Genomic DNA, 13,150 nt, shown 5'->3' on the forward strand with positions numbered 1-13,150 from the left:
CTTAGAATTGCTTGTAACGTTTGTCCAGGAGCCCAATAAACTGAAATCAATTCTTACCTGTGGTCAAATTCCAACTTGTTAGTGTTAAATCATCTGCTATCTCTAATGCTAATGAGACATCAGCTACAGCGTCCCTCAGTCGATTAATTTTCTCTGATGCCTCGGTGTTGGTTGGAGTGTCCACCGCGATAACAATGTCAACTGAAGCAGAGCAGCAACACAGGGGACAGGACAGAAGAAAATGAGACCCCAAATGCAATCTACTAATCGCCTTTGCCTATTATATTAAAACAATTTCAATTGCCTCGGTTGCTGACTTAATATAATAAGATATCACCAAATCTGTCTGGAGTGAACACATCCTATACAGTCCAATCACACTGAAATGCTCAGAAAAGAGTGAAAGATAGATCCCTGCTATCAACGTGAATGCAATCTTTGTGTATGTACTGTCAATGAAATGTTAGTCCTTGACACTGCTTCCAAGAATGACCGTTAAATGAAGTCATAGAACAGTTATTTACACGTGTATGCAATACCTTGTGTTGGCGGTGCACATGGGCTGATAGCTGTGGAGCAAATTTAGGGAAAAAAAGAATTATATAATCGCTGAGAACAATATCCTCTTCAAATTCTACCCATCCATCTAATTTCCACTGTCTTTGTCCTCACTGGGGACGTGGATTTGTGTGGTGAGACAAACCCTGGACTGTTCATCAGCCAATCACAGGATATTAATTCTTTAGCATCTTAAAAAAAATATATAGTCCACTGACATTTGATGGGCACCAGCTATACTTGACTTTGACTGTCATTTCAACACATATGCAAGAGCTGGTTGCACTTACTTGAGATTGGTTTACAGGACTGTCCAAATGGAGGGATTCCATATATGCAATCACAGATTAATGGACTGGCATTGCTGCATGCACCATATTTGTCACACATCTCACATGACCAAGTAAAGGAATCTTCACATTGACACTCCGGTCCTCCGGTAGAGTTTAGAGGGCAGACTAGAAATGATGTTGTTCCCAAAGTAAGTATTAATGACACAGTCAAAAACATACAATTAGAATGGCTTGTAAGATTAGTCCACGAGCCTAACTAAGTGACACAAATTCTCACCTGTGGTCGAATTCCAACTTGTCAGTGTTAAATCATCTGCTACCTGGAATGCTAATGAGACATTAGCTACAGCGTTCCTCAGTCTATTAATTATCTCTGATGGCTCAGTGTTGGTTGGAGTGTCCACTTCGAGGACAACGTTAACTGAAGCGGAGGAACATCACATGGAACAAGAGAACATGTTACCCCAAATGCATTCTCCTCGTGTGAACACACCCTTTATCGTCTAATTACACTGGGATGCGAAGACATGAGTGAAGGTTGGATCACTGCTATTTACTTGACTGCTATCTTTAACTTTGTATGTTCTGTCAATGAAATGTTATTCCTTGAAATTATTTTCAACAATGACCTTTACATGAAGCCCTCAAAGAGTTATCGTACGTTTATGCAATACCTTCAATTGGTGGTGAACACGGGTCGATAGCTGTGGAGCAAATTTGGGGAAAAATGTTGTTAAATGTGTCTTGAAAGGCGGAAAACAATGTTCTCATCAAATTCTGTCCATCCATCTAAATTCCACCATTTTTCCTCACTGGGTTCATGGATGAGCTGGAGCCGCTCTCAACTGACTATGGTCAAGAGGTGAAATGAACCTTAAACTCTTCATCAGCCAATCACAATTCATCAATTGTTTATGATCCTTAACAATATATACATAGTCAATTGACCTTTGACTAAAATACAGCTAGCCACAAAAGAGCCAGGACGAACTTGAAGAATTCTAGTGTTCTGAATACCTAATAAGCCGTGGAGGGTTTGGACTGTCGTCTCTGAAGAAAAAATTCTATTCTGCGTGCTAGTTGGGCACACACTTGTGGATTCGCAGGGTGAACCTTTGCTCCCACCGTCAAGAAGTGGAGCCAATTTGTCTGGTCTAAGTTTGGGGTAATGGTCTTGGGGTAATGGCACTCTTCAGACAGCCTTGTGGACTTTGAAAAGGTTCTCAGGGTGCATTGCTTGAGCCAGAGTCGGATCCATAAGGCATCCGTCGAAATTCAGTGACTGAATGGAATTCTTGTGGGGTTTTGAGCGCTAAGTGAACAAAGAAGGCTCACAGTTTGCCTGTCCACCTACATTACCAACCTCAATGATGGCTTTAATCATTGGGTAGTGACCTTAAGGACGGGATCGTAGTCAATAGCGTTGAAACCAAGCTTCTTCCGCGGGATGGCTGCCATATCCTTTGGCATAGGAATTGCAGCTCTGTCATGAAGCAGGTAGTCAGAGCCACTGCTTCTCCACATTGTGAGGAGGCCATTGAGTTGGTTCTCTCATCTAGGTGAGATGTTGCCCAAACACCTCACAGTGAAGTATTCCAATTTTGTCCGGTAGAGAGTTGACCCGGGGGCATGACTCTGGCACAGCTGGAGAGAGTATTTCCCCCAGATGTCCTGAATCCACCTCAGCCGAAGTGGCCAGACAGGGAAGTCTTGGCCTCCCATTTTTGACTGCTGTTCCTTCAACCCGAATGAGTTTGAGAAAATGGATGGATGGACACCATCAATGGTTTACTTTTATATACTGGCGTTTCAACTCTTTCACAGGAGCTGCACTTACTTGAGATTGGTTTACAGAACTGTCCAAACGGAGGGATTCCATATACGCAGTCACAGATTAATGGACTAGCATTGCTGCATGCACCATACGTGGCACAGATGTCACATGACCAAGTAAAGGAATCTTCACACTGACACTCAGGTTGTCCAGCAGAGTTTAGAGGGCAGGCTAGAAAGGATGTTGTTGCCATAGCAATTATTAGTTCCACAGTTAAAAACATCAACTTAGAATTGCTTGTAACGTTTGTCCAGGAGCCCAATAAAATGAAATCAATTCTTACCTGTGGTCAAATTCCAACTTGTTAGTGTTAAATCATCTGCTATCTCTAATGCTAATGAGACATCAGCTACAGCGTCCCTCAGTCGATTAATTTTCTCTGATGCCTCGGTGTTGGTTGGAGTGTCCACCGCGATAACAATGTCAACTGAAGCAGAGCAGCAACACAGGGGACAGGACAGAAGAAAATGAGACCCCAAATGCAATCTACTAATCGCCTTTGCCTATTATATTAAAACAATTTCAATTGCCTCGGTTGCTGACTTAATATAATAAGATATCACCAAATCTGTCTGGAGTGAACACATCCTATGCAGTCCAATCACACTGAAATGCTCAGAAAAGAGTGAAAGATAGATCCCTGCTATCAACGTGAATGCAATCTTTGTGTATGTACTGTCAATGAAATGTTAGTCCTTGACACTGCTTCCAAGAATGACCGTTAAATGAAGTCATAGAACAGTTATTTACACGTGTATGCAATACCTTGTGTTGGCGGTGCACATGGGCTGATAGCTGTGGAGCAAATTTAGGGAAAAAAAGAATTATATAATCGCTGAGAACAATATCCTCTTCAAATTCTACCCATCCATCTAATTTCCACTGTCTTTGTCCTCACTGGGGACGTGGATTTGTGTGGTGAGACAAACCCTGGACTGTTCATCAGCCAATCACAGGATATTAATTCTTTAGCATCTTAAAAAAAATATATAGTCCACTGACATTTGATGGGCACCAGCTATACTTGACTTTGACTGTCATTTCAACACATATGCAAGAGCTGGTTGCACTTACTTGAGATTGGTTTACAGGACTGTCCAAATGTAGGGATTCCATATATGCAATCACAGATTAATGGACTGGCATTGCTGCATGCACCATATTTGTCACACATCTCACATGACCAAGTAAAGGAATCTTCACATTGACACTCCGGTCCTCCGGTAGAGTTTAGAGGGCAGACTAGAAATGATGTTGTTCCCAAAGTAAGTATTAATGACACAGTCAAAAACATACAATTAGAATGGCTTGTAAGATTAGTCCACGAGCCTAACTAAGTGACACAAATTCTCACCTGTGGTCGAATTCCAACTTGTCAGTGTTAAATCATCTGCTACCTGGAATGCTAATGAGACATTAGCTACAGCGTTCCTCAGTCTATTAATTATCTCTGATGGCTCAGTGTTGGTTGGAGTGTCCACTTCGAGGACAATGTTAACTGAAGCGGAGGAACATCACATGGAACAAGAGAACATGTTACCCCAAATGCATTCTCCTCGTGTGAACACACCCTTTATCGTCTAATTACACTGGGATGCGAAGACATGAGTGAAGGTTGGATCACTGCTATTTACTTGACTGCTATCTTTGACTTTGTATGTTCTGTCAATGAAATGTTATTCCTTGAAATTATTTTCAACAATGACCTTTACATGAAGCCCTCAAAGAGTTATCGTACGTTTATGCAATACCTTCAATTGGTGGTGAACACGGGTCGATAGCTGTGGAGCAAATTTGGGGAAAAATGTTGTTAAATGTGTCTTGAAAGGCGGAAAACAATGTTCTCATCAAATTCTGTCCATCCATCTAAATTCCACCATTTTTCCTCACTGGGTTCATGGATGAGCTGGAGCCGCTCTCAACTGACTATGGTCAAGAGGTGAAATGAACCTTAAACTCTTCATCAGCCAATCACAATTCATCAATTGTTTATGATCCTTAACAATACATACATAGTCAATTGACCTTTGACTAAAATACAGCTAGCCACAAAAGAGCCAGGACGAACTTGAAGAATTCTAGTGTTCTGAATACCTAATAAGCCGTGGAGGGTTTGGACTGTCGTCTCTGAAGAAAAAATTCTATTCTGCGTGCTAGTTGGGCACACACTTGTGGATTCGCAGGGTGAACCTTTGCTCCCACCGTCAAGAAGTGGAGCCAATTTGTCTGGTCTAAGTTTGGGGTAATGGTCTTGGGGTAATGGCACTCTTCAGACAGCCTTGTGGACTTTGAAAAGGTTCTCAGGGTGCATTGCTTGAGCCAGAGTCGGATCCATAAGGCATCCGTCGAAATTCAGTGACTGAATGGAATTCTTGTGGGGTTTTGAGCGCTAAGTGAACAAAGAAGGCTCACAGTTTGCCTGTCCACCTACATTACCAACCTCAATGATGGCTTTAATCATTGGGTAGTGACCTTAAGGACGGGATCGTAGTCAATAGCGTTGAAACCAAGCTTCTTCCGCGGGATGGCTGCCATATCCTTTGGCATAGGAATTGCAGCTCTGTCATGAAGCAGGTAGTCAGAGCCACTGCTTCTCCACATTGTGAGGAGGCCATTGAGTTGGTTCTCTCATCTAGGTGAGATGTTGCCCAAACACCTCACAGTGAAGTATTCCAATTTTGTCCGGTAGAGAGTTGACCCGGGGGCATGACTCTGGCACAGCTGGAGAGAGTATTTCCCCCAGATGTCCTGAATCCACCTCAGCCGAAGTGGCCAGACAGGGAAGTCTTGGCCTCCCATTTTTGACTGCTGTTCCTTCAACCCGAATGAGTTTGAGAAAATGGATGGATGGACACCATCAATGGTTTACTTTTATATACTGGCGTTTCAACTCTTTCACAGGAGCTGCACTTACTTGAGATTGGTTTACAGAACTGTCCAAACGGAGGGATTCCATATACGCAGTCACAGATTAATGGACTAGCATTGCTGCATGCACCATACGTGGCACAGATGTCACATGACCAAGTAAAGGAATCTTCACACTGACACTCAGGTTGTCCAGCAGAGTTTAGAGGGCAGGCTAGAAAGGATGTTGTTGCCATAGCAATTATTAGTTCCACAGTTAAAAACATCAACTTAGAATTGCTTGTAACGTTTGTCCAGGAGCCCAATAAAATGAAATCAATTCTTACCTGTGGTCAAATTCCAACTTGTTAGTGTTAAATCATCTGCTATCTCTAATGCTAATGAGACATCAGCTACAGCGTCCCTCAGTCGATTAATTTTCTCTGATGCCTCGGTGTTGGTTGGAGTGTCCACCGCGATAACAATGTCAACTGAAGCAGAGCAGCAACACAGGGGACATGACAGAAGAAAATGAGACCCCAAATGCAATCTACTAATCGCCTTTGCCTATTATATTAAAACAATTTCATTTGCCTCGGTTGCTGACTTAATATAATAAGATATCACCAAATCTGTCTGGAGTGAACACATCCTATGCAGTCCAATCACACTGAAATGCTCAGAAAAGAGTGAAAGATAGATCCCTGCTATCAACGTGAATGCAATCTTTGTGTATGTACTGTCAATGAAATGTTAGTCCTTGACACTGCTTCCAAGAATGACCGTTAAATGAAGTCATAGAACAGTTATTTACACGTGTATGCAATACCTTGTGTTGGCGGTGCACATGGGCTGATAGCTGTGGAGCAAATTTAGGGAAAAAAAGAATTATATAGAATTATATTCTATATCTTTGCTGCTGTAACACTTCAAATTTCCCCATTGTGGGACTAATAAAGGACATCTTTATCTTTATCTTTTATCTTTATATAATCGCTGAGAACAATATCCTCTTCAAATTCTACCCATCCATCTAATTTCCACTGTCTTTGTCCTCACTGGGGACGCGGATTTGTGTGGTGAGACAAACCCTGGACTGTTCATCAGCCAATCACAGGATATTAATTCTTTAGCATCTTAAAAAAAATATATAGTCCACTGACATTTGATGGGCACCAGCTATACTTGACTTTGACTGTCATTTCAACACATATGCAAGAGCTGGTTGCACTTACTTGAGATTGGTTTACAGGACTGTCCAAATGGAGGGATTCCATATATGCAATCACAGATTAATGGACTGGCATTGCTGCATGCACCATATTTGTCACACATCTCACATGACCAAGTAAAGGAATCTTCACATTGACACTCCGGTCCTCCGGTAGAGTTTAGAGGGCAGACTAGAAATGATGTTGTTCCCAAAGTAAGTATTAATGACACAGTCAAAAACATACAATTAGAATGGCTTGTAAGATTAGTCCACGAGCCTAACTAAGTGACACAAATTCTCACCTGTGGTCGAATTCCAACTTGTCAGTGTTAAATCATCTGCTACCTGGAATGCTAATGAGACATTAGCTACAGCGTTCCTCAGTCTATTAATTATCTCTGATGGCTCAGTGTTGGTTGGAGTGTCCACTTCGAGGACAATGTTAACTGAAGCGGAGGAACATCACATGGAACAAGGGAACATGTTACCCCAAATGCATTCTCCTCGTGTGAACACACCCTTTATCGTCTAATTACACTGGGATGCGAAGACATGAGTGAAGGTTGGATCACTGCTATTTACTTGACTGCTATCTTTAACTTTGTATGTTCTGTCAATGAAATGTTATTCCTTGAAATTATTTTCAACAATGACCTTTACATGAAGCCCTCAAAGAGTTATCGTACGTTTATGCAATACCTTCAATTGGTGGTGAACACGGGTCGATAGCTGTGGAGCAAATTTGGGGAAAAATGTTGTTAAATGTGTCTTGAAAGGCGGAAAACAATGTTCTCATCAAATTCTGTCCATCCATCTAAATTCCACCATTTTTCCTCACTGGGTTCATGGATGAGCTGGAGCCGCTCTCAACTGACTATGGTCAAGAGGTGAAATGAACCTTAAACTCTTCATCAGCCAATCACAATTCATCAATTGTTTATGATCCTTAACAATATATACATAGTCAATTGACCTTTGACTAAAATACAGCTAGCCACAAAAGAGCCAGGACGAACTTGAAGAATTCTAGTGTTCTGAATACCTAATAAGCCGTGGAGGGTTTGGACTGTCGTCTCTGAAGAAAAAATTCTATTCTGCGTGCTAGTTGGGCACACACTTGTGGATTCGCAGGGTGAACCTTTGCTCCCACCGTCAAGAAGTGGAGCCAATTTGTCTGGTCTAAGTTTGGGGTAATGGTCTTGGGGTAATGTCACTCTTCAGACAGCCTTGTGGACTTTGAAAAGGTTCTCAGGGTGCATTGCTTGAGCCAGAGTCGGATCCATAAGGCATCCGTCGAAATTCAGTGACTGAATGGAATTCTTGTGGGGTTTTGAGCGCTAAGTGAACAAAGAAGGCTCACAGTTTGCCTGTCCACCTACATTACCAACCTCAATGATGGCTTTAATCATTGGGTAGTGACCTTAAGGACGGGATCGTAGTCAATAGCGTTGAAACCAAGCTTCTTCCGCGGGATGGCTGCCATATCCTTTGGCATAGGAATTGCAGCTCTGTCATGAAGCAGGTAGTCAGAGCCACTGCTTCTCCACATTGTGAGGAGGCCATTGAGTTGGTTCTCTCATCTAGGTGAGATGTTGCCCAAACACCTCACAGTGAAGTATTCCAATTTTGTCCGGTAGAGAGTTGACCCGGGGGCATGACTCTGGCACAGCTGGAGAGAGTATTTCCCCCAGATGTCCTGAATCCACCTCAGCCGAAGTGGCCAGACAGGGAAGTCTTGGCCTCCCATTTTTGACTGCTGTTCCTTCAACCCGAATGAGTTTGAGAAAATGGATGGATGGACACCATCAATGGTTTACTTTTATATACTGGCGTTTCAACTCTTTCACAGGAGCTGCACTTACTTGAGATTGGTTTACAGAACTGTCCAAACGGAGGGATTCCATATACGCAGTCACAGATTAATGGACTAGCATTGCTGCATGCACCATACGTGGCACAGATGTCACATGACCAAGTAAAGGAATCTTCACACTGACACTCAGGTTGTCCAGCAGAGTTTAGAGGGCAGGCTAGAAAGGATGTTGTTGCCATAGCAATTATTAGTTCCACAGTTAAAAACATCAACTTAGAATTGCTTGTAACGTTTGTCCAGGAGCCCAATAAAATGAAATCAATTCTTACCTGTGGTCAAATTCCAACTTGTTAGTGTTAAATCATCTGCTATCTCTAATGCTAATGAGACATCAGCTACAGCGTCCCTCAGTCGATTAATTTTCTCTGATGCCTCGGTGTTGGTTGGAGTGTCCACCGCGATAACAATGTCAACTGAAGCAGAGCAGCAACACAGGGGACATGACAGAAGAAAATGAGACCCCAAATGCAATCTACTAATCGCCTTTGCCTATTATATTAAAACAATTTCAATTGCCTCGGTTGCTGACTTAATATAATAAGATATCACCAAATCTGTCTGGAGTGAACACATCCTATGCAGTCCAATCACACTGAAATGCTCAGAAAAGAGTGAAAGATAGATCCCTGCTATCAACGTGAATGCAATCTTTGTGTATGTACTGTCAATGAAATGTTAGTCCTTGACACTGCTTCCAAGAATGACCGTTAAATGAAGTCATAGAACAGTTATTTACACGTGTATGCAATACCTTGTGTTGGCGGTGCACATGGGCTGATAGCTGTGGAGCAAATTTAGGGAAAAAAAGAATTATATAATCGCTGAGAACAATATCCTCTTCAAATTCTACCCATCCATCTAATTTCCACTGTCTTTGTCCTCACTGGGGACGTGGATTTGTGTGGTGAGACAAACCCTGGACTGTTCATCAGCCAATCACAGGATATTAATTCTTTAGCATCTTAAAAAAAATATATAGTCCACTGACATTTGATGGGCACCAGCTATACTTGACTTTGACTGTCATTTCAACACATATGCAAGAGCTGGTTGCACTTACTTGAGATTGGTTTACAGGACTGTCCAAATGGAGGGATTCCATATATGCAATCACAGATTAATGGACTGGCATTGCTGCATGCACCATATTTGTCACACATCTCACATGACCAAGTAAAGGAATCTTCACATTGACACTCCGGTCCTCCGGTAGAGTTTAGAGGGCAGACTAGAAATGATGTTGTTCCCAAAGTAAGTATTAATGACACAGTCAAAAACATACAATTAGAATGGCTTGTAAGATTAGTCCACGAGCCTAACTAAGTGACACAAATTCTCACCTGTGGTCGAATTCCAACTTGTCAGTGTTAAATCATCTGCTACCTGGAATGCTAATGAGACATTAGCTACAGCGTTCCTCAGTCTATTAATTATCTCTGATGGCTCAGTGTTGGTTGGAGTGTCCACTTCGAGGACAACGTTAACTGAAGCGGAGGAACATCACATGGAACAAGAGAACATGTTACCCCAAATGCATTCTCCTCGTGTGAACACACCCTTTATCGTCTAATTACACTGGGATGCGAAGACATGAGTGAAGGTTGGATCACTGCTATTTACTTGACTGCTATCTTTAACTTTGTATGTTCTGTCAATGAAATGTTATTCCTTGAAATTATTTTCAACAATGACCTTTACATGAAGCCCTCAAAGAGTTATCGTACGTTTATGCAATACCTTCAATTGGTGGTGAACACGGGTCGATAGCTGTGGAGCAAATTTGGGGAAAAATGTTGTTAAATGTGTCTTGAAAGGCGGAAAACAATGTTCTCATCAAATTCTGTCCATCCATCTAAATTCCACCATTTTTCCTCACTGGGTTCATGGATGAGCTGGAGCCGCTCTCAACTGACTATGGTCAAGAGGTGAAATGAACCTTAAACTCTTCATCAGCCAATCACAATTCATCAATTGTTTATGATCCTTAACAATATATACATAGTCAATTGACCTTTGACTAAAATACAGCTAGCCACAAAAGAGCCAGGACGAACTTGAAGAATTCTAGTGTTCTGAATACCTAATAAGCCGTGGAGGGTTTGGACTGTCGTCTCTGAAGAAAAAATTCTATTCTGCGTGCTAGTTGGGCACACACTTGTGGATTCGCAGGGTGAACCTTTGCTCCCACCGTCAAGAAGTGGAGCCAATTTGTCTGGTCTAAGTTTGGGGTAATGGTCTTGGGGTAATGGCACTCTTCAGACAGCCTTGTGGACTTTGAAAAGGTTCTCAGGGTGCATTGCTTGAGCCAGAGTCGGATCCATAAGGCATCCGTCGAAATTCAGTGACTGAATGGAATTCTTGTGGGGTTTTGAGCGCTAAGTGAACAAAGAAGGCTCACAGTTTGCCTGTCCACCTACATTACCAACCTCAATGATGGCTTTAATCATTGGGTAGTGACCTTAAGGACGGGATCGTAGTCAATAGCGTTGAAACCAAGCTTCTTCCGCGGGATGGCTGCCATATCCTTTGGCATAGGAATTGCAGCTCTGTCATGAAGCAGGTAGTCAGAGCCACTGCTTCTCCACATTGTGAGGAGGCCATTGAGTTGGTTCTCTCATCTAGGTGAGATGTTGCCCAAACACCTCACAGTGAAGTATTCCAATTTTGTCCGGTAGAGAGTTGACCCGGGGGCATGACTCTGGCACAGCTGGAGAGAGTATTTCCCCCAGATGTCCTGAATCCACCTCAGCCGAAGTGGCCAGACAGGGAAGTCTTGGCCTCCCATTTTTGACTGCTGTTCCTTCAACCCGAATGAGTTTGAGAAAATGGATGGATGGACACCATCAATGGTTTACTTTTATATACTGGCGTTTCAACTCTTTCACAGGAGCTGCACTTACTTGAGATTGGTTTACAGAACTGTCCAAACGGAGGGATTCCATATACGCAGTCACAGATTAATGGACTAGCATTGCTGCATGCACCATACGTGGCACAGATGTCACATGACCAAGTAAAGGAATCTTCACACTGACACTCAGGTTGTCCAGCAGAGTTTAGAGGGCAGGCTAGAAAGGATGTTGTTGCCATAGCAATTATTAGTTCCACAGTTAAAAACATCAACTTAGAATTGCTTGTAACGTTTGTCCAGGAGCCCAATAAAATGAAATCAATTCTTACCTGTGGTCAAATTCCAACTTGTTAGTGTTAAATCATCTGCTATCTCTAATGCTAATGAGACATCAGCTACAGCGTCCCTCAGTCGATTAATTTTCTCTGATGCCTCGGTGTTGGTTGGAGTGTCCACCGCGATAACAATGTCAACTGAAGCAGAGCAGCAACACAGGGGACAGGACAGAAGAAAATGAGACCCCAAATGCAATCTACTAATCGCCTTTGCCTATTATATTAAAACAATTTCAATTGCCTCGGTTGCTGACTTAATATAATAAGATATCACCAAATCTGTCTGGAGTGAACACATCCTATGCAGTCCAATCACACTGAAATGCTCAGAAAAGAGTGAAAGATAGATCCCTGCTATCAACGTGAATGCAATCTTTGTGTATGTACTGTCAATGAAATGTTAGTCCTTGACACTGCTTCCAAGAATGACCGTTAAATGAAGTCATAGAACAGTTATTTACACGTGTATGCAATACCTTGTGTTGGCGGTGCACATGGGCTGATAGCTGTGGAGCAAATTTAGGGAAAAAAAGAATTATATAATCGCTGAGAACAATATCCTCTTCAAATTCTACCCATCCATCTAATTTCCACTGTCTTTGTCCTCACTGGGGACGTGGATTTGTGTGGTGAGACAAACCCTGGACTGTTCATCAGCCAATCACAGGATATTAATTCTTTAGCATCTTAAAAAAAATATATAGTCCACTGACATTTGATGGGCACCAGCTATACTTGACTTTGACTGTCATTTCAACACATATGCAAGAGCTGGTTGCACTTACTTGAGATTGGTTTACAGGACTGTCCAAATGTAGGGATTCCATATATGCAATCACAGATTAATGGACTGGCATTGCTGCATGCACCATATTTGTCACACATCTCACATGACCAAGTAAAGGAATCTTCACATTGACACTCCGGTCCTCCGGTAGAGTTTAGAGGGCAGACTAGAAATGATGTTGTTCCCAAAGTAAGTATTAATGACACAGTCAAAAACATACAATTAGAATGGCTTGTAAGATTAGTCCACGAGCCTAACTAAGTGACACAAATTCTCACCTGTGGTCGAATTCCAACTTGTCAGTGTTAAATCATCTGCTACCTGGAATGCTAATGAGACATTAGCTACAGCGTTCCTCAGTCTATTAATTATCTCTGATGGCTCAGTGTTGGTTGGAGTGTCCACTTCGAGGACAATGTTAACTGAAGCGGAGGAACATCACATGGAACAAGAGAACATGTTACCCCAAATGCATTCTCCTCGTGTGAACACACCCTTTATCGTCTAATTACACTGGGATGCGAAGACATGAGTGAAGGTTGGATCACTGCTATTTACT

General features: G+C 42.2%; 1 protein-coding gene across 1 annotated transcript in view; it reads right to left on the reverse strand.

The window, feature by feature from the left end:
• The window catches only part of LOC148316797 (uncharacterized), an 82,151-nt gene that overhangs the window by 12,428 nt on the left and 56,573 nt on the right, over positions 1–13,150 (reverse strand). The window contains exons 109-133 of the mRNA XM_088285988.1: positions 12,870–13,013; positions 12,590–12,757; positions 12,281–12,310; positions 11,799–11,942; positions 11,519–11,686; positions 10,356–10,385; positions 9,959–10,102; positions 9,679–9,846; positions 9,370–9,399; positions 8,888–9,031; positions 8,608–8,775; positions 7,445–7,474; positions 7,048–7,191; positions 6,768–6,935; positions 6,362–6,391; positions 5,880–6,023; positions 5,600–5,767; positions 4,437–4,466; positions 4,040–4,183; positions 3,760–3,927; positions 3,451–3,480; positions 2,969–3,112; positions 2,689–2,856; positions 1,526–1,555; positions 1,129–1,272 (exon numbers count right to left, since the gene is read on the reverse strand). Coding sequence (XP_088142114.1) covers positions 1,129–1,272; positions 1,526–1,555; positions 2,689–2,856; positions 2,969–3,112; positions 3,451–3,480; positions 3,760–3,927; positions 4,040–4,183; positions 4,437–4,466; positions 5,600–5,767; positions 5,880–6,023; positions 6,362–6,391; positions 6,768–6,935; positions 7,048–7,191; positions 7,445–7,474; positions 8,608–8,775; positions 8,888–9,031; positions 9,370–9,399; positions 9,679–9,846; positions 9,959–10,102; positions 10,356–10,385; positions 11,519–11,686; positions 11,799–11,942; positions 12,281–12,310; positions 12,590–12,757; positions 12,870–13,013 — 2,880 coding nt within the window. The remainder of the gene's footprint in view (positions 1–1,128; positions 1,273–1,525; positions 1,556–2,688; positions 2,857–2,968; positions 3,113–3,450; positions 3,481–3,759; positions 3,928–4,039; positions 4,184–4,436; positions 4,467–5,599; positions 5,768–5,879; positions 6,024–6,361; positions 6,392–6,767; positions 6,936–7,047; positions 7,192–7,444; positions 7,475–8,607; positions 8,776–8,887; positions 9,032–9,369; positions 9,400–9,678; positions 9,847–9,958; positions 10,103–10,355; positions 10,386–11,518; positions 11,687–11,798; positions 11,943–12,280; positions 12,311–12,589; positions 12,758–12,869; positions 13,014–13,150) is intronic.

The sequence above is a fragment of the Idiotropiscis lumnitzeri genome, chromosome 21 (genome assembly GCF_059441095.1).
Source record: "Idiotropiscis lumnitzeri isolate Australia: NSW breed Sydney's pygmy pipehorse chromosome 21, RoL_Ilum_1.0, whole genome shotgun sequence".
NCBI classification, from domain to species: Eukaryota; Metazoa; Chordata; class Actinopteri; order Syngnathiformes; family Syngnathidae; genus Idiotropiscis; species Idiotropiscis lumnitzeri.